This window comes from Pongo pygmaeus, chromosome 9 (assembly GCF_028885625.2).
Source record: "Pongo pygmaeus isolate AG05252 chromosome 9, NHGRI_mPonPyg2-v2.0_pri, whole genome shotgun sequence".
In the NCBI taxonomy this organism is placed as follows: Eukaryota; Metazoa; Chordata; class Mammalia; order Primates; family Hominidae; genus Pongo; species Pongo pygmaeus.
The window spans coordinates 84,596,542-84,619,037 of record NC_072382.2 but is presented as its reverse complement, the minus strand read 5'-3'; the positions used below and the strand labels follow the sequence as shown (position 1 = coordinate 84,619,037).

Below are 22,496 nucleotides of genomic sequence, written 5' to 3'. Positions count from 1 at the left end.
AATCTAATTAATTGCTTGAGTCTAAGTGTGAGTAGGGAAGGAAGGCAGTTGTTGTCATTGAGATTTGTTCTGTCTCTTCAGGTGGTCCACAATTTCTTTAGGTGAAAGCCTTTGGACCTTAATATTTACTAGCCAAAGAAGTCTTACTCAGTAAAACAGTAAGAAAAAGTGATGCTAGACTTTTACCTAGATTCTTACCAAGAAAGTAAGTTGTGAAATGGCAAATCACTTTTTATGGGAAAAACTGGTTGTTCAGCAATTCACTTAAACTCCCTGACCTAATTGTTTTCACAATTAGGTAAAGAACTAGTAGCCCCCTTGAGAGTTCATTTATTTACTCATTCAACAAAGGCTCATTAAGCATCTACTATGTACCCAGCTCATGTCAAGCCCTGGATTATAGATATTATAGGTGAAGTGCTTAGCACAGTTTCTAACACTTAGTGTACATTCCAATAATAGCTGTTTTCCATTTTTCAAAATTTGAGCTTTTGTTGCCAGAAAAAAAAAAAAACATTATTTAGAGCCCTATTTTCCAGACTTAACTCTCATTTCAACAGTAAACCATTCACATGCATCCCAGAAAGAGCTAGGAGAGAGGAAAGGGCTGAGGCAGATGAGGAAGATAAGCCACAGACATAGCCTCCCTCTCAAGGAAAGAGGTTTGCAGAGAACCCCAAGAGGCAGTACTGCAAGCCTCTGTGATGGGAATGCACTATTAGGGTTGCTGGTGTGCTGAGGAGACGGATCAACCTAAATAGGGATTTAACTAAGCAGATTTCCGTGCTTAAAGTAAATTTATTCTGAATTTTGAGGTCAACTTCTTGTGGTATGCTACTAACTCAATGATTGTATGTTTAAATTTGGTTGTGGTTTATTTAATAATTAATAATATTCATAGCATTCAGGACATTAGGGAGATGGGGATGCAAGGGTACATTGGTTATCATTTGTGAAAACTTCAGCCCAGACTTCTAAGGATAGGTATGTGCCTTCAAACTGTGGAAGCTGCATCCAAAAATCTCACGTTTGTTGAGAATTTGGATAATGCAGGCTTGGGAGGTACCTGAATGCTGTTTCCCAAACTGAGTGGCTATGGACAGACACTGAAGTTAGCTGTCAGAGAATGTATGTTCAGGCTCTGTTTCTACCACTTTCTGATCTGGCAAGCTTCAAGTCTCAGTTTCTTCAGTTATAAAATGAGATTAATAATACCTAAATCCTTAGGTTGTTGTGGGGACCAAATGAGATGATGTAAATGTGAAGGAACTTAATTAATAATTATATGTTACAACTTCAGCAGCCACTTATGTTATTATTAATGTAACTTTCAACCCAAATAGGAAGCAAAGCTTTTCAACTTCCTTCATGGGTGAACTGGAAGTATATGACCTCCATATGGCTTCAGTTTTTTTTTTTTTTTTTACTTTCTCTATTACCTGTTTGAAGTTTAATAATAAACTATAGCAAATGGTAGGTGAGTGTATGTGAGTGTGTCTGTGTGTGTATCTGGCTGACTTAATATTCTTTGCAACCTTTTTAAGATTTAAGGGATGAACCATTAAAATCTTCCTGACAGAGACATTTCTCAAGAAAATTGAAAAGGATAAACATAGAAATGGGGTTGGGGTGCAGGGCAGGGGACATTATTAGAATGCTGTGTCCAAACAGTTCTGAGAGTTGAATACTGAGTTCCTCCTGATGTTATGTATGTTTGGAACCTGTGTGAGTTCTGTGGGTTTATGCAGAATTTATTTGCATACCCTGATCAAATAACCATGTATTCTCTGCATACTATAGTCATTTTGGCATCATTGAATGATTCCAAAGCATTGACTATAGCCCAGTTAATGCAAAGAAGCTGAAATAAAGTTAGGGCTATAACAACAGTTTTAGAAGAATACAAAGAGATGAATATAAATTATCATTTGCACTTGGATTAAAATCGAGAAAAGGTGATGAAGTGGTGAAGCTCAAAGGAGGCATTTTATCAGTGAGCATTTTCCATTTGGCAGCTTATCTTATCTGAAATCTATCTTGCTTTCTCCCCAACTGTTGTATGCCTGGTGCAAGTAGAAACTCTTGGTGGAACACATTGTTTTACTTATTATTTATTTATTTATATTTATTTATTTTTGGGGGAGACGAAGTCTCGCTCTGTCGCCCAGGCGAGAGTGCAATGGCATGATCTAGGCTCACTGCAACCTCCACCTCCCGGGTTCAAGTGACTCTCCTGCCTCAGCCTCCCAAGTAGCTGGGATTACAGGTGTCTGCCAACACACCCGGTTAATTTTTGGTTTTGTATTTTTAGTAGAAACAGGGTTTTACCCTGTTGGCCAGGCGGGTCTTGAGCTCCTGACCTCAAGTGATCCACACCCACCTCAGCCTCCCAAAGTGCTGGGATTACAGGCATGAGCCACAGCACCCGGCCTCACATTGTTTTAATATATTACGTTAGATTTGAAAAATTTTGTTCAGCTGTTTCCACTCAGATATTCCACTCTCACACTGAAATAAATATATTCTTCAATTCCATTCTGTAGCTATAGAAACCCTGATCTTCACTGTGTTTCAGTTGGGAACACAAAAGAGCTCTCAGTTAGAAAGGAGTGTGCTGTTAATTATTGATCTATGAATAGCTTAGACTTCATAAACCATTAAGTTTCTCTAGGTTCGGGTTTTTTCTTTCTCTTTTTTCCCCCACATCTTTGAATTTAAAGCTAGCAATATTTAAACAAGAAGTCATGTTAAAACAATGGAATGAATATTATTTTTGCTAGACAATTATTTATTGAGTACTTGCTGTAAAACACCATCAAGTGATAAGTGGGCTTGTACCTTAAGGTACATACAACCCTGTATATGCAGTGCAAATGTAAGTAAACACAAGGAAATCAAGAGGTAATGCTGACATGGAGACTGTTCCAGTTAGAAAGGAGCAATCATGTCTAACTGGAGGGGCTCAGAAGAATCAGGGAAATATTTAGATTATTTTCCTCTTTTTCAACACTGGCCTTCAAACAGGCATGAGTCCAACCAATTTTATTTTCCTAATATGTCTCAAGCCTTTCCCTCTTCTCCACCCCACTATCATTTCTCATTATTTCTCGCCTGGACTGTGGCAACAGCTTCTAAATAGGCCCCCAGCTTCCTCCTGCTCCTTCCCTCCTTCTGTCTATCTTCCACCTCGACCAGGGTTGTTTATTTAAAAGCTGATCTGATTTTATCACTTCACTGCTTTATATCCTCTAAGAACTTATGATGATTCCCAAGGAAAAAACTAAAGTCCTTAATGTGGATGGATACCCATTATAAGGAGTCTGTCACCTCGCTAGCCTCACTGCCCTATCCTGTATATTCCCTATGTACCCTGTACTAGAATCTTTCTGCAATCTTGTAGCTCACTCATATCTTCAGGTTGAGGCATGTGTTGTTCCTTCTGTGAAAAATCCCCCTGAAATTTCCCTTCTGACAAACTCTTTCTAATCCGTCAATCTCAGATAAATTGACATTTCCTCCAAGAAGCCCGCCCTAATGCTTTCTACTCCTCCTTTGCACCCTCCCAGTGAGATAGGTGCTCCCACATTGATATCAGCCATCTCGTTCTACAGCATTTTCTGTGTTTGTTTACACCACCGTTCTTGCCAAAAGAACATTGCTAAGAATTCATTGCAGTCATGCTTTTAGAATATTTTTTCTTTGTTCCCCAGCTCCTTGCTTGATACATGGTAGGCAGTCAATAAGTGTTTAATGAATAAATGAAGTAGCAGGAAAACAATGAATCTGCGGAGATGACAGAAGGACATTGGGAAAAAGGAAAGCTCAGATTATATATAACATGTTTGGTTAAAAAGTGAAGCTAAATACACTAGTGTTCTTAAGGGGAAGAGAAGGAAAAACAAAGAAGAAAAGGGGAGGAGAGAAGAGGAGAGGGGAGGAAAAGCTTGTTTAGTCTCCAATATAGGTGTTCATCTTTATGGACTGAGATTTCTTGAAATAGATTTTGATTTAATTATTTAAGCATTTAAATAACAAATATTATTTTTTCTACCTCTCTGTTGCTTACAAATACCATGACGTGACTCTCAGTATACGTATCGGAGTAATTTCAAGGGACGTGTTAGAAACTTAGAGACTTTGTACCAAGATTTTTTATATGGAACAAAGGAAGAGAAATATTTTAGAACACATTTTATTTGAGCTGCAAGGATAGGAGGAAAAAATGTTCTTCACTTAATATGGAACTTAGTCATAAATGCCTTGTCATGTGAGAGAGTCTTTATTCTCAATTTGCTTTAGGGTGGAAAGAAAGGAACGTGCCCGATTGAAGACAGTGAAGTTTAATGCCAAACCTGGAGTGATTGATTCGAAAGGGGTAAGTACAAAATGATGGAAACATCAAGTTCTCTCAGTTGCCATGGATTTAACTATAATTAACACATTTAGGCTTTCAGTAGCAAACAAATTATGAAGGTACCAGACAGTAGAGCACTGTTATAAATATATTGCTGAAGTTAATAATGTCATTTCTGATTAAATGAATTTATGATAAATATATTTAAACACTGGGAGTAAAGCTGCAAGTGGTTAGCAGAAGCAGTGTGTTGATGAAGGTGATGTAATGACTACGATGAAGAAGAACAAGATAGTTTAGGTGGTTTTTGTTTCTTTAAGTTTTTTCCTTTTAAATTAATGTTCTAAAAGGATGGATTTTATAAAAAGTATCTGCTCATCAGAAAATATATCTAGTCTGTTTCACATTATGAAGCTAAGACAGTAGTCATAGAAACATGGATTATCTAATGAATACACGGATTGTTGTGACAGACATAGAAGAGAATTAATAACTAAAATTTAGCCATCAAAATTAGACTATTTACTCACATATACATATGTATGTGTTTTTAAAATAATAGCTTTATAAGATAAAATTTGCATACAATGTAACTCAACCACTTAAAAAATACAATCCAGTGGTTTTTAGTGTATTTAGAATTATTCAACCATCACCACAATCAATTTTAGAGCATTTCATGACTCCATAAAGCAACGCTATATGCATTGATAGTCACCTCCCACTTCCCCATCCTCCCACCCCAACATAGGCAACCACTAATCTACTTTTTGTCCCTATGGATTCGCCTATCCTGGTTATTTTATATAAATGAAATTATACACCATGTGGTCTTTTGTGGCTTTTTTTTTCACTTACATTATGTTTTCAAGACGCGTTTGTGTTGTAGAATGTGTAAGTACTTCATTTCTTCTTATTGCCAAATAATATTCCATTGTATGGATATGCCACATTTAATCTGTTCATTTATCAGTTGATGGACATTTCAATTGTTTCCAATTTTTAGTTATTATGGATTATGCTGCTATGAGCATTTGTGTACAAACTTTTCTGTGACATATGTTTTTATTTCCATTGGCTGTATGCCTAGGAGTGAGATTGTTGGGTCATATAGTAACTCTATGCTTAACATTTTGAGGAACTGACAGGCTGTTTTCCAAAGTGGTTGCACCATTTTACATTTCCATAATGCATGAGGGTCCCAATTTCTCCACATCCTTGTTATTATATGTCTTTCTGATTACAGCCATCTTAGTTGGTACGAAGCGGTATCTCATTGTGGTTTTGATTTTGGTTTCTTTAATGACTGTTGATATTGAGCATATTTTCATGTGCTGATTGGCCATTTGTATATATTATTTGGAGAAATGTTTATTGAGATCCTTTGCCCATTTTTAAATTGGGTTGTCTTGTTATTGTTGAGTTGCAGAAGTTCGTTATATAGTTGGGTTATTAATCCTTTATGAGATATATATGCTTTGCAATATTTTGTCCCACTCTATGGGTTGTCTTCATTTTCTTGATAGTGTTCTTTGTACACAAAAGGTTCTAATTTTGGTGAAGTCCAATGTGTGTATTTTTTCTTTTGTTATTTTTGCTTTTGGTGTCATCGCTGAGAAACCATTGCCTAATGAAAGTCATGAAGATTTATATCATATTTTCTTCTAAGAGTTTTATAATTTTAGCTCTTACATTTAGGTGGTTGATCCATGTTGAGTTAGTATTTGTACGTTGTATGAGTTAGGGTTCTGATTTCATTCTTTTGCATATGAATTGTCTCCTTAATTTCATTTTTGGATTCTTCATTGCAAATGTACATAAATATAATTATTTAAATACCAATCTTATATCCTGCAACCTTGCTAAAGCCACAGTTTTTTAGTGAATTCCTCAGGGTTTTCTATATACAAGATATACATACAAAAAGAGAGTTTTGCTTCTTTCCTTCAAATATGGATGCCTTTTTTCCTTGCTTAATTGACCAGCTAGAACCTTCAGTATAATGTTAGAAATGGCAAGAGCAGACGTTTTTGTCTTGTTCCTGACATTAACAGAAATGCATTCAGTCTTTCGCCATGAAGTGTGATGTTAGCTGTGGCTTATACAGCCTTTTAAATCTATTCTTTGAAGAGATAATACTGTATCTTATTGCTGTGTTGTAAAATAACTTTCCCATCTTCTCTCTTCCTGTTCTCTTTTTCTTCATATCCTTTCTTTCATATTTCTATCCTAACAACTGTAGCTTGTGAATATCATACAGAATCACAAGTTATGGTCAATTGCTGTCACCATGAAAAACAAGGAAAAAAAAAGCTATCATTTCTCAGGGATTTTGAGGCCCGAATCATAGCACTGCCCTTTCTATTTCTAGAATCATAAGGGAGCCCAGTCATTGACATAATAATTTACCCTCCCCTAAAATATTCAAATGAAATTAAAATTTATTGAAACATAGGATGTCATTCTACATAGAAGTGAGGGTATGTGACATCATGACATAAAGTCCTTTCAAACAAATACTACTTGTATACAAGAGGTAGGATTTTTTTTCCATGATTCCTGGTGAGAATTTAAGGATAGACCTCCTATTTGTTTGAGATAGATGGATAGATAGATAGATAGACAGTCAGACAGATAGAGTTGGATATATGTGAGAGGATTTTTATTGAATACCTACCATGTGCCAGCAACAGGACTAGAACTTTAGAAGGACACAAAGTCTAACATGGGCCCCTTTCCGCAAGAGCTCCTAACATCAGTGAGAGGCCAGATGTCTTTTCAGTAAGGCTGAAATATATATGATGTGCTTTCTAATTATACATGTTAAACACCATTAGGTATTTGCCAATTAATAGGTTGTAAATTATATGACTTGGCTATTGAAAGAAAGGAGTAATCATCTGGGAAGGGAAGCCCTGAATGGAAAATCAGGAGGGTCAATAACCTGGGTTCTGGTTTCAGCTCACTACTAAGTCACTGTTGTTCTTTGGGCCTTATTATCAAAACAAAACCTTTAAACTACATCAAGGATGTCAAACAAGTTTCATCTCCTATGTAGACTAATGGATTGATAGTTTATATCTGGAGTATTGTTTTGAAAAAGGATTCTGAGGCCATAAATGATCTCAGAAGAAAAAAAGAGTGCCATGATTGAGTCATCTCTAGCACAACATTGGGAATTATTCTCTATTTGCAGTTACTGGATTCAATGATTTTTTAAGGTGCCTTACATTAGTAACTCTCCATAAGATTTACTCATGCATTAATTGGTAATAAATCAAAGTTTTTCAAATCTTTATGAGAAAATACATCAATAAGAAGACTTGTCCAGAAGTAGAAAGCAAAGAACCATTAACAAGAGATAAAATGCACTGAGGAAAGGAGAGAACAACTATGTGGAGAGTTGGGAAAGCTGGGTCAGGAGATGCCACTCACTTTGAACTAAAGGCAAGGACTACAGGAATAAGTCATTGATGCAGAGGCCTCATTCTCTGGGACCTTGGGATAAATTCAGCATAAAGTGAGGAGGAAAATTGTCTGGAATGAGAAGGATAATAGGGTGTTTTAAATAACCTTATCATTAGCTGGCATTTTCAGAGCATTGTGAAATGTCCTGAGGAGCCCAGAGTGAAAGCCAAGGTTACTGCCCTGGAGGAGCTTAGATTAAATTAGTATCTGTGAAAGAAGGCTGTGACAAGAGCCTTATTAGTAGTATGTACCCGAGCTATAAGAATTTAAATTAAAGGTCACAGGAATAACTAGAGAGCACTTTATAGGTGAACTTGGACTTTAATGTGACTGTCAGTGCTTGAGTTACTTTTCCAGAACTCTTCATTGATTGCAGTAACACTGAGTGCTGCAAAACACCAGGCAGGCTCAAAAAGAGAAATATAAGCAGGCAAACAATGATAATACAGCATCACTAATGTTTTCCATAAATTTAGGGAATGAACAGTCTTTATTTTAAAAATCAGGAGCCTGAGCCTCAGGAGGATTAACTAGCTTGCCTAAGATCACACAGTTAGTAGGTGCAAGCATCAGGTTGAGATCATTTTGACAACAGAAGCCTGCCCTTTCCAATACTCCACACTATACCTGATTCTGTTGAAGCCAGAGGAAGTAGAGCATTACAAATATGACTTAGGTAAAAGAGAAGGCTTCAAAGAGGCAATATTTGAATGAGATCTTAAATTTTCAGTAGGAGTTTGCCACATACATAGGAAAAAGCATGAACATGATAGTGGAAATTGCAGACATGTTGGAATAGGGTTAAGCAAGTAAAGGACACCAGTGTGCAAAGGTCATGGTGGGAATTGTAGCAAATGAGGTTGACAAAGAAGGTCAGAAAGGCCAGAAAGCTTGTATGGAAGGCCTGGCTATGAGGTTAGAAGCTTACTGGATTTTGAAAGTATACATGAAGAAATCTGAGGTTCTTCATTTGAAAGTGCTCATCTGCTACAAATGAAATACCCAGGATTTCTATCCACTCTGTGTACCTTTACAAAGTCTATGTCTACACATGCAAAGAAAAGTGGGCTATTGTGTCAGTAGCCTAGATAAGTCCAACCTATGCAGATCCCTAAACTTCAAACAGCCATCTATTTGGATAGGTCTCCCTAAGACCCATCTCAGTGCCCCAGATAGCAACGCAATCAAGCTCCCCTGGGAAAGTCTATTAAATTTCTAATGAATCTCTAGTCAAACCAGCCTCTGGTGAAAACATAAGCACCCCTTAATTTCTTTTATTGTCCTTCTACCTTTTTTTAAATCAATTTCATCATTAACCAGCCATTCTGTTACTTACTGAGAGGTTTAGGAAATTGCATAATCTTCAGAATCAAACTGTTCTGCAATGAAAAGTCAATGACTATTTAGTGATTTATGCTAAACTTCTTCAAGTCTATAATTTAAGAAAGGGAAATATATGTAAGAGAGAATATGAGAGAGCTATCAGTATCCTTACTATATGTCAGCAACATGCAATGTGTAAGTGTCTCTCTTATGTTGTAAACCCTTTCTAAAGTAAGGTATAGTATAAATAAATAAATAGTCCTATTTATCCTTGGGCTGGGACAGAACAGAGATGATAGTTGTTATTTGAAGTAATATGAGTATCCATTATAAAAACCCAGACAGTTTACATACACCTCTCTTTTAAAAAAAAATTGTAGAGACAAGGTCTCTCTCTGTTGCCCAGGCTGGTCTCAAACTCTTGGGCTCAAGCAATCCTCCTGCCTTGGCCTCCCAAAGTGCTGGACTCCCACAATGCCCGGCATACATACATCTCTTAATCACCACAAGACTTCAAAGGAAGTCATTTATTTCCTCTTTATAGATTTAAAGAAACTGAGGTTTAGAGAGGTGAAGAAAAATACATGTCTGACTGATTCCGAAGTTCACAATCTGTTTACTATAGCATGCTTTCTTTTTTATTGACATCATGTAACACTTGTGCAATTTAAGAAAAATAAAGAAGTAAATTGAACTGGGTTTAGCTTTGTCAAAACCTAACTTGGGCCTAAACTTAAATCCTGAGGAGAAGCTGGTTTTCCTAGATGATGCACATCTTTCTGAAGGAGAACATTCTAAAGTGAGCTCAGAGCTACATACTTTCTCACTGTGGCCTGCTAAAATAAAATGAGGGAACAAGTCTTGGTGAATGACTTTATTCATTTATTTAATAAACCTTTATTAGATCCAATACAAGGCAGCTTGATAAGTAATGTGGAGGTGTAAAGATGAATAAATCATGGTCACTGTCCTGAGGGAGCAGGACTTCTGGGGGAGAGAATGAGTGTCTACAGGGAGGAAGTGATTAATACCAAAGGAGAAGGGCAGAAAACATGTTTTCAGTGCAGAAAATGAGATTCCAGCTTGAATTAGGGGGCACTGAAGGATAAGGAAAATAGGGACTGGAGTTAGGGGTAAGATACAGAATAAGTATGAAATAAAATATGATTGAATGAAATTACAAGGAACAATTTGTGAAGGAGAATGACAAGAATCAGAACTGGAAAGTTAGACCCAAGTCAGTTTTGATGCCTAAAATTTTCCAGGAAACTTCTACTTTATCTTGTAAGCAATAAAGAATTTTAAGGGTTGTGACCAACCAGACCAGGTTGATTTTCTCTGGGCTAATGCCCTGAAGGTACCTATATCATTGCCTATACATGCTGCATTATGAGGTCCTTCTAGGCAAAGATCTGAATCTACTCATCTTTATGCCCCAGCACCTAGCACGATGTCTACCTGAAACATACTAGCTACTCAATGCATAGAGCAAAGGGAATGGAATGTTCAGAAGTGGGTTTCTGAGAGATCAGTCTGGCAGCTGTGGGAAGGAAAGTTTGGAGGAGAGAGAGAGACTGACAGTAGGAAATGTTTGAGAAAGCTATTACAGTATTCTGTGTGTAAGATTCTGAAAACCTGAATTCAAAACAGTGGCAATAGGAAAGCAAAATAGGAAACCACTTCTAAAGAGATCAGAGAGGACTATCATCCTTGGACATTTGTCCCGATTGTTCCTAGTAATATTCTATTTCCTTTTCCTTACGCTCCTTTTAAGAAGAGATGTTGATTATGAGAGAGGGGATGGGGCAGAAGCTACAGTGATAGGTTGATAACAAACTCCCAAAATCAAACTGCAGGTGGCATTGAGAAATCTCATTTCTATTTCATAGATTCTTAGAACTTTCCATATGGCCATTGACTTAATTTACAAATGAAGAAACTGAGACTCATTTCTCTGGGACACACAAAGAGCTGGTAGCAGAGCCTGCTATTGTGTCACTTATCAAAAAATCAATGTGACAGTCAGTATTTCGTTAGCAAGATGGGAATTTTATTTGCTTCACCAGAGTGAGTTATGGGGATTGATTTTGTCACAGTTTCAAAGTGACATTTTGACAAAAGAAATGTCATTACTGCCCTCAAAAGAAAGCTCTTTAATGGAGCCGGTCTTGGAATGGCCAGAGCCAGGCAAAGATCTCAAATGTCCAGAGGTGATCTACAGATCCATGGAGGAGAGGTGGAAGGAGAGCCATACTGCTGCACTCCAGGGGGCATCAGGAAGGCAGGCTTTGCCCTCAAGGTGAATAAACTCAGAAGAGGCTACTCTTTGATGTCTTTGTTATTACTTTTCTTATTCCAAGCCTTCTAACACCTTCCTCACTGGTCTTCCTGGCTCACCTTTCCTCTCGGATTCTTTCCCTGTACTGCATGCAGTGTGGTTTTAACCGGTCTTATATTTTTATATATAAAGAACAAAGATAGGCATATGTCCAGGGAATTTTGCAGCTTGAATAGCCCAACGTGGAAACACTTTCTAACTTCTTATATTTTCTTTTGAATGTGATAATCACATCTATCCAAACCTTGAGTTCCCTTGTCCACTGAGAACCACCTGAGCCAGCACACAGATAATTGTCTGATCAAGATGTGCTAGTGGCTTTTCTGAAAAATGGTTCTCAGAGGAAACCCCAGTCAAGTCTCCCTGTCTGAGACATGTTAAGGCGTGTCCTATGTAAACCCTGAAAGCCGATGGAACTCAAGGAATATTTTGGGATGAAAAAGTTCATATTATTTTATGTATTTCTCATAGTCTATTTATTTGTCTCAAGTTGCTGATGACGAAACTGCTATTCTGTGGAATGGCATGGAGAATAAACTACATTCCTTATGTATTTTTGTGCACATGCATTTCTGCCACTTGGGTCCAAAAAGCACTGCCATTGAAACTGTCAAGTTAATCTGCAACCTTATATACAAAATGTATTATAATTTATAACTGAAAAATCTGTTCACAGTGCACACACACACACACATAATCATGTTTACAATATATTTTAGTTTCTAAAAGAGATATCATTCAAAATGAGCCTTGAAGAATCAGTAAAATCTAATCAGGTGTAAAAAGATGAAAAGAGTGTTGTTGGCAGAAATCAGGAAACAGCCCAGTGTGCTCAGGGAAGCCAAGGAAGCTTAATATTACTTAAGTGCAAAGCATAAGTACAAAACTTCAGGTGTCCAGAGATAACACAGAGAAGTTGGAAACCAGGTCATGAAGGTCCTCCATCTTGAGGGCAGTGGAAAGCTTTGGGAGGAATTCAGTAGAGGTTAGATTAAAGTTTAGCAGATCACTTTGCTGTGGTGTGAAATAAATTTCTGGAGGGAGGCAGCCCCAGAGGGCAGGGATCCATTTCAATAATTCAGGTAAGGCATGGAAAAGACCTGACCCAGGACCATAGAGTAGCTGTGGAGAGAAGAAACCAGAAAATTTTCAGCAGGAAAAAAAAAAAAAAAAAAAAAAAAGCGTATCCTACAGCATCTACATCAGAATCAGCTGAGGTGCTTATTAAAAATGGAGGTGACCAGGCTCAACCCCTGTCCTGCAGGATCAGAATCTCTGGGGATGAGGGCAGGAAAGCTGCATTTTAACAAGCTCCCGAGAGATTTTGTTAGGCATGCTACTAATTTGAGATACACAGGCACAGTGGAAAAGTTTGGAATCAGATGGAATAACCAACTCCTATCAATTATCATAACTTATCTAAGCCTAATATGTGAAAATAGAAATCATATTAAAAGATACAATATATGTGAAGTACTGAGAAATATTAGTCTATCTTTTGCCCACCCCTACCCACCAGCACATACCTCTTAAACTCTCACCCTTATAAGGCTAGAATGAGCAACTTCCTAACAGTACTCTTTTCTTTAGATTCCAAATCTCCTTTTGCACAGAGGAAGAAGGGAGAGTTGCCAAAACTGCCCTGCGTGCATTTGCATAAGGTGTTTTTGACCTTGTGCTCGTTTAGTTGGGGAGAGAAGTTACCACTGGCTGACTCTAATGGGCAGGAAGATGGAGCTTGGCAGCAGAAATGATTTCTAAACCCCACCCCCTGCCCCTGCCATTGGATGCAAATCCAGATGGTTTCTGAGTTCTCTGCTATCTTGTGTAGCTACCTATAGGAATTTCCAGAAGAACACACTTGATCAGTGCTTATTGCTTTGGAGAACCATTGCATCTCATTTAGGATAGCAGTTACTCTGAACATCTGTAGATTTGTTATTTTCTACATATTATTTTTATAACCATTGCTCATTTGCTCCTAACAGTAACCCTGTGAGGTAAATATTATAAATATGCTGGTTTTGCAGACAAGAAAACTGAAGTTTAGAAAGGATGGATAAATTACCCAAGCTCCTACAGCTAGTAAGTGGCAGAGCTGGGCCCTGCATGATATGCTGTTATTGTGCAAGCAAATCAAAATAACTGATTCTTTAGAAGATTTTTACATATGAACTAATTCTAGATGTTATTAGCATAGCTAATTCTATCCATTCAAGTAGTGATGGTAAGACTAAAGTAATATAAATAGGAGTTGTATAATATGTGGTTATATAATATAAATAACAAGTGTAGTTTTATCAGATAACACTGAGTTTTTGTTAAATCTTCTTTTCATCATTAATTCAAGGTAAGTATTATTCAAAAAATTTAGCTCAACCCATTTCTACTTTGGGAATTACTAAAGAATAAATTCTGATTCACTATAGGACTTCCTTTCATCTGACTCTGTAGTAACAGGCCTACAGTCATACCTCTGAGCTTGCGGATTTCACTTTGCAAAAGTTTTTAACTATCTCAAAGCTAAAACATCAACACTGAAAGATAAAGATGCAGAAGTGAATGTCCAGTCATCTGACTTGCTCAGTATGGTAATTATTGCCAGACTCTTAGCAAGTAAAAATAGTATATCTTGCCTCTTAACTATACATTGTTATACATTGTGTTTATATGTGGGTAAAAAGGTTTTATTAAAAAATAACAGCACATGTAATATCTGAAAAGAGTTTCAGCAACAGCTTCCAATATGTTCTTAATATTTATAAAAACACCTAATTACCTTGCCTTTTGATTAAAAAAAAGGGGGGACTCTAAAATTAGACTATCCTATTCTTAACTTTTCTGACTATATGACCTGGAGCAAATAGCTTCTCTGAGATGTGATTTTTCAACTATAATAATAAACTCTGGAGAATAGATAGCAAGTTCCTTGAAGGCCAGGGCTATGACTTACTTAAGGCCTAAAATAGTTCATGGCACTCAACCAGTAAGTATTGAATTAAATAATGTGAGAAGAAAGAACATGGTGTATTAGGAGAAAAATCATGTAAATTAGAAGGCACAGATCACTTTTTTTTTTTTTTTTTTTTTTGCTACAGCTTGTGAATGCAGAAACAAATAATTTATTGTTGCCTTTAGAGGAAGTTTCTCTTGATCTGAGTGTTACTTCCTTTTATTTCAATAAATAGGTTTTGAGTTTCCTGTATGCACTGGATACTGCTCTGGCCACTGGGTGGAGACATAGATGAATAAGACCCCACTTCTGCCATCCCAAGACTTTCTTTTTGGTACACACCACACACATACATATACACACAGCTATAGCATAAGGCAAAAAAAAGTTTAGCAAAACATGAATAGAGTCTTAATGGGTATTCAAATGGGAGGGAGAGCCTACTCCATGTGAGAGCAATTAAGAAAGGGTTCCAAGAAAAGGTAGCATTTTAGCTAAGTCTATGAGGAGTTTAGTGCACTTTAACACTTAGAAAACAGCAGGAGCAAAAGTAAACGAATAGAGGGTATCTGGTGACCAGCGAGTATTCCATTCAATGGGCACACACAATGGGGCAGTGATAAGGTTGCAAACGTAGCTTGAGGCCCAGTAACAGAGGGCATTAAGTATTCCTTTAAAATTTTTGAAGAGGCTATTCTTTGGGTACTGGGGAGTCCTTCAAGGTTATTGGATGGAGGAGTGACAGGCTGTGTTTGTGAATAAAGAGGTTGACTGTTGCTGGGAGGATGGAGGGTGGGGACTTGGGAGTGACTGGAGTAGGGAGACACCTAGGGAAGGACGTTGGGATGACTCGGGAGAAATCATAGAGCCTACATCCTAGGAATTGAAGGGAGCCCACAGATGGCAATGGCATGTAGGGGAGACTGCTAAAAATGTCATTCATGAACATGTGGGGGATCCTGAATAGGATGAGTTACCAGTTGATAGAGAAGGGGTAAAAGGTGAATGGTGCAAAGTAACTGCCCACTAGGAAGACAGTGGAAGGGAGAATAAACTTGGCAGAGCCCAGACTAGAAATTAAAATTGTATGTATGCTTTTAAATCTATCCTCTAGCAGGCAGCTCACCAACACCTTACTCCAACACATTTGCCTTACCTGGCAAATCAAGTCTGCAGCATTAAGTAATTGCTATGTGTTATCAGAAATCAATGGCAGTTTATACATGATACTGGAATAACCACCAAATTAAACTGAAAACCAACCCAGGTCAGAATAAAAAAAACTGTCACTAAAATAAACTTTTTAAAATTGAAACTAATTTTAGATTGATTGCCAGGTTAAAACCAGAAAGCTGGCTGTGATAAATCTACTTCTCCCCCAGGACTAAAATTCTTTGTGGATACTGGAAAATAAGTCCTTGTATTTGCAAAGCACTTTTGTACCTTACCCATTTGATAAATAAAGAGGCAGGGTCAGAGGAAATAAGTGACCTGTCTGCAGTCACACAGCCAGACACTGTTCTTTGGAGGTCCATGAATATTTATTTAGTATACAGTTTCATTTAATTTGTGAAGGTTTACAAGACGTCTTTCATGTTCAGCACTGTTCTAGGGCCTGGGGGAAAACAAGGACGCCTGAGCCTTTGTCCATGCTCTTGGCAAACATTAAATAGTCTGGCAAACATTTGGATTTCCTTTAAAGTTGGCAGTCTCGATACATGATCTGTTCTTCTTAGGCAGTCAACAAACTTAGTACTGCCATCCCAGCTATGCCACTGGCCGTGTCATCTGAGACAGACCAGTTACTCCTCTGTAAAGTGGGACAAGTAAGAGGGGTAAACTTACCTCATTAAGATGCAAGCTACACAAGAGTCATAGCATGAAGGTTATTGAGTCAAATCAAAAGTATACCTCTCAAGAAAAACATCCACATGTAGCCCACTCTGTCTGTCTCTCTGTCTGTCTGTCTGTCTGTCTCTCTGTCTGTCTGTCTATCTATTTATCTATCTATCTATCTATCCATCCATCTACCTACCTACCTACCTACCTACCTGGCTGTCTGTCTGTCTGTCTTTCTATCTACCTACCTACCTACTTACCTACCTAGCTAGCTAGCTATCTTTCTATCTATCTATAACAACACAGTAAGCACCATGAATCTGCCACCTAATGTGAAAGCATGAAGCAATGAAAGGTATATCATGACTAAGGATTATGATTTGTCCTTTTCTGTGCACTTGAAATCCTTGTAAGAGAAAAAGAGAAAAATAATTTCCATGACTCCAGGGCTATTGGTATACATAGGCAACAATGGGGAAGCTATGAGAAACATCTTTTATTTGTTAGTAGTGATAACCATAATGCAGTTTCCATTCATTCACAGAGTTCTGAGAAATCTGAGTGACACAACTACAAAGTGAGAACTTTTCCAATGACTGTCTCAAATTTATTACAAGCACTTGTCAGTATAAGTGAAAGCCTATCTCACTTGAAAAGAAGTAAAAGTTTTGCAGATATGCCATTCGCCTTTTATGTTTTGACAACTTCATGAACATTTGTAAAGATTTTACTAACACTTCCTGTTTGAACACTCTTGATGTGGTGGGTTTTCCTGGAAGGCCCTAAGAAGCCACCATTTCACTCTGTAATTGACTTGTGCTCAGCTGCCCAAAGAATTAATACCATAATGAATTTGGGGCATGAGGTAAATGTGAATGACAAACCTGGTCACTCCTTATTCATGGAGAAGGGTTCTGTGAACACCTCCCAAGTCTGCTGGCTCTTGGTGAAGTGGAGTCTAAGCCCAAACGACAGTCAGAAAAAGACACATATGAATCTATGATTGCCAATGAATGAAATGATTGCTTTGTTGCAGGTAAAAGCTCCCCATCACCCAGCTCATCCCATGAGCTGCCTGGACTTCTGTGTTTATGCCCTTCTCAGTAATAGGCAAAGCCCACATTTGGCAATAAAGAATTTGACTTTGATTAGTATTTTTTAAATGTGATAACAATACAATTGATTTTTTTGAAGATTACATGTAAGCCAGGTGTTTTTGCTAAATAGAACAATTTCTCTCCTTAAATCTTCACAAGAATCCCATGAGGTGAAGAATATAGGGTCCCCTTTTAAAGAAAATAATATTTCTGGGCACCCATGCCATTTAGTGTTGACTAAATGTTTTTATAATGATGTTACCTAAATATATAAAAAACACAAAATTAGGGGTGAATACCTTATAGCTCTTATATCATCTATCATGTTCAAATAAATTTACAAATTAAACACCATATATGTAATATTGGTATATTGTAACAATAAAATTCAAAATTACAGCATTAATGTGATTAGTGATACTTTAGTAAAACTAAATCTTCTTCCACAATGTAATCATGGTTGTGGCTGCTGTGTGGAAATTTTGGAGTTGCACCTGCTGAGTGCTAGGGAAGACTCAGTTCTCTCACCACTGTTTCTCTACAGTACACCCCGCTGCAGAACCACTGCAAAGGCCCCATCTGGGTCTTACTCCATACCATTTACCCAGCCCCTAGTACTGAGACTGGCACCTTGGAGTCATTAAATGAATAATTACAGACCTCAGTTATACTACAGACACCTTCTGTGGCTGCTCTCTCTGCACTGTGCTTGAAGTTCCTGACCCCACACTTGATCAGTTTTCTTGCCTAGTTGCACAGTGCTCAGCTGTACTCTCTTGGCACTGTCAGCAGATAGCTGTATGGAGCAGCCCCTCAGTCCAGCCCCCTCCCACACTGAATTTGCTATTTTAAATCTATGAGCTGAGAAACCCCAGAAAAAAACTTTTTTTTAAATTTATCTTTAATTCTCATTTTTACCATTTTTAATTTCATCTCATATCATAGTAAGTACAAATATATACATATATATATGCCTAAGACTTTGATGGGTAGATTTTGTGACTTTTCTGTCAACTGTGCAGCTCTGCTTCTTTGGGATTTATAATTCAGATACTTAAAGTTGCTAGTTAGAAGATGGCCGAATAGGAACAGCTCCAGTCCACAGCTCCCAGCGTGAGCAACGCAGAAGACGAATGATTTCTGCATTTCCAACTGAGGTACCAGGTTCATCTCACTGGGGATTGTCGGACAGTGGGTGCAGGACAGTGGATGCAGTGCACCGAGCATGAGCCAAAGCAGGGTGAGGCATCGCCGAAGAAGGGTGAGGCATTGCCTCACCTGGGAAGTGCAAGGGCTCAGGGAATTCCCTTTCCCAGCCAAGAAAAGGGGTGACAGATGGCACCTGGAAAATCGGGTGACTCCCACCCTAATACTGTGTTTTTCCAACGGTCTTAGCAAACGGCACAGCAGGAGATTGTATCCCGTGCCTGGCTCAGAGGGTCCTACGCCCATGGAGCCTCACTCATTGCTAGCACAGCAGTCTGAGATCAAACTGCAAGGCGGCAGTGAGGCTGGGGGAGGGGCGCCCACCATTGCCGAGGCTTGAGTAGGTAAACAAAGCAGCTGGGAAGCTCAAACTGGGTGGAGCCCGCTGCAGCTCAAGGAGGCCTGCCTGCCTCTGTAGACTCCACCTCTGGGGGCAGGGCATAGCCAAACAAAAGGCAGCAGAAACCTACACAGACTTAAATGTTCATGTCTGACAGCTTTGAAGAGAGTAGTGGTTCTCCCAGCACGCACCTTGAGATCCGAGAATGGACAGAATGCCTCTTCAAGTGGGTCCCTGACCCCCGAGTAGCCTAACTGGGAGGCACCCCCCCCCCCCAGTAAGGGCAGACTGACACCTCACACGGCTGAGTACTCCTCTGAGACAAAACTTCCAGAGGAACAATCAGGCAGCAACATTTGTTCACCAATATCCACTGTTCTGCAGCCTCTGCTGCTGATACCCAGGCAAACAGGGTCTGGAGTGGACCTCTAGCAAACTCCAACAGACCTGCAGCTGAGGGTACTGACTGTTAGAAGCAAAACTAACAAACAGAAAGGACATCCACACCAAAACCCCATCTGTACGTCACCATCATCAAAGACCAAAGGTAGATAAAACCACAAAGATGGGGAAAAAACAGAGCAGAAAAACTGAAAATTCTAAAAATCAGATCGCTTCTCCTCCTCCAAAGGAACGCAGCTCCTCACCAGCAACGGAACAAAGCTGGACAGAGAATGACTTTGATGAGTTGAGAGAAGAAGGCTTCAGCTGATCAAACTACTCCGAGCTAAAGAAGGAAGTTCGAACCCATGGCAAAGAAGTTAAAAACCTTGAAAAAAGATGAGACGAATGGCTAACTAGAATAACCAATGCAGAGAAGTCCTTAAAGGACCTGATAGAGCTGAAAACCATGGCATGAGAACTACGTGACGAATGCACAAGCCTCAGTAGCCGATTCGATCAACTGGAAGAAAGGGTATCAGTGATGGAAGATCAAATGAATGAAATGAAGCGAGAAGAGAAATTTAGAGAAAATAGAATAAAAAGAAATGCACAAAGCCTCCAAGAAATATGGGACTATGTGAAAAGACCAAATCTACGTCTGATTGGTGTACCTGAAAGTGACAGGGAGAATGGAACCAAGTTGGAAAACACTCTGCAGGATATTATCCAGGAGAACTTCCCCAATCTAGCAAGGCAGGCCAACATTCAGATTCAGGAAATACAGAGAATGCCACAAAGATACTCCTCGAGAAGTGCAACTCCAAGACACATAATTGTCAGATTCACCAAAGTTGAAATGAAGGAAAAAATGTTAAGGGCAGCCAGAGAGAAAGGTCGGGTTACCATCAAAGGGAAGCCCATCAGATTAACAGCGGATCTCTCGGCAGAAACTCTACAAGCCAGAAGAGAGAGGGGGCCAATATTCAACATTCTTAAAGAAAAGAATTTTCAACCCAGAATTTCATATCCAGCCAAACTAAGCTTCATAAGTGAAGGAGAAATAAAATACTTTACAGACAAGCAAATGCTGAGAGACTTTGTCACCGCCAGGCCTGCCCTACAAGAGCTCCTGAAGGAAGCGCTAAACATGGAAAGGAACAACCGGTACCAGCTACTGCAAAAACATGCCAAACTGTAAAGACCGTCGAGGCTAAGAAGAAACTGTATCAACTAATGAGCAAAATAACCAGCTAACATCATAATGACAGGATCAAATTCACACATAACAATACTAACCTTAAATGTAAATGGGCTAAATGCTCCAATTAAAAGGCACAGACTGGCAAATTGGATAAAGAGTCAAGACCCATCAGTGTGCTATATTCAGGAAACCCATCTCACGTGCAGAGACACACATAGGCTCAAAATAAAGGGATGGAGGAAGATCTACCAAGCAAATGGAAAACAAAAAAGGCAGGGGTTGCAATCCTAGTCTCGGATAAAACAGACTTTAAACCAACAAAGATCAAAAGAGACAAAGAAGGCCATTACAGAATGGTAAAGGGATCAATTCAACAAGAAGAGCTAACTATCCTAAATATATATGCACCCAATACAGGAGCACCCAGATTCATAAAGCAAGTCCTTAGAGACCTACAAAGAGACTTAGACTCCCACATAATAATAATGGAAGATTTTAACACTCCACTGTCAACATTAGACAGATCAATGAGACAGAAAATTAACAAGGATACCCAGCAATTGAACTCAGCTCTACACCAAGCAGACCTAATAGACATCTACACACCTCTCCACCCCAAATCAACAGAATATACATTCTTTTCAGCACCACACCACACCTATTCCAAAACTGACCACATAGTTGGAAGTAAAGCACTCCTCAGCAAATGTAAAAGAACAGAAATTATCACAAACTGTCTCTCAGACCACAGTGCAATCAAACTAGAACTCAGGATTAAGAAACTCACTCAAAATCGCTCAACTACATGTAAACTGAACAACCTGCTCCTGAATGACTACTGGGTACATAACGAAGCGAAGGCAGAAATAAAGATGTTCTTTGAAACCAACGAGAACAAAGACACAACATACCAGAATCTCTGGGACACATTCAAAGCAGTGTGTAGAGGGAAATTTATAGCACTAAATGCCCACAACAGAAAGCAGGAAAGATCTAAAATTGACACCCTAACATCACAATTAAAAGAACTAGAGAAGCAAGAGCAAACACATTCAAAAGCTATCAGAAGGCAAGAAATAACTAAGATCAGAGCAGAACTGAAGGAAATAGAGACACAAAAAACCCTTCAAAATATCAATGAATCCAGGAGCTGGTTTTTTGAAACGATCAACAAAATTGATAGACCACTAGCAAAACTAATAAAGAAGAAAAGAGAGAAGAATCAAATAGACGCAATAAAAAATGATAAAGGGGATATCACCACTGATCCCACAGAAATAAAAACTACCATCAGAGAATACTATAAATACCTTTACACAAATAGACTAGAAAATCTAGAAGAAATGGATAAATTCCTCGACACATACACCCTCCCAAGACTAAACCAGGAAGAAGTTGAATCTCTAAATAGACCAATAACAGGCTCTGAAATTGAGGCAATAATTAATAGTTTACCAACCAAAAAAAGTCCAGGACCAGATGGATTCACAGCCGAATTCTACCAGAGGTAGAAGGAGGAACTGGTACCATTCCTTCTGAAACTATTCCAATCAATAGAAAAAGAGGGAATCCTCCCTAACTCATTTTATGAGGCCAGCATCATCCTGATACCAAAGCCTGGCAGAGACACAACAAAAAAAAGAATTTTAGACCGATATCCCTGATGAACATCGATGCAAAAATCCTCAATAAAATACTGGCAAACCAAATCCAGCAGCACATCAAAAAGCTTATCCACCATGATCAAGTGGGCTTCATCCCTGGGATGCAAGTCTGGTTCAATATACGCAAATCAATAAATGTAATCCAGCATATAAACAGAACCAAAGACAAAAACCACATGATTATCTCAATAGATGCAGAAAAGGCCTTTGACAAAATTCAACAACGCTTCATGCTAAAAACTCTCAATAAATTAGGTATTGATGGGACGTATCTCAAAATAATAAGAGCTATCTATGACAAACCCACAGCCAATATCATACTGAATGGG

General features: G+C 38.5%; 1 protein-coding gene across 19 annotated transcripts in view; it reads left to right on the top strand.

The window, feature by feature from the left end:
* The window catches only part of DLG2 (discs large MAGUK scaffold protein 2), a 2,182,864-nt gene that overhangs the window by 2,100,080 nt on the left and 60,288 nt on the right, over window positions 1–22,496 (top strand). For all 19 annotated transcript variants that reach the window (XM_054441573.1, XM_054441571.1, XM_054441577.2 and 16 more), the window contains one exon: window positions 4,300–4,375. In XM_054441573.1, coding sequence (XP_054297548.1) covers window positions 4,300–4,375 — 76 coding nt within the window. The remainder of the gene's footprint in view (window positions 1–4,299; window positions 4,376–22,496) is intronic.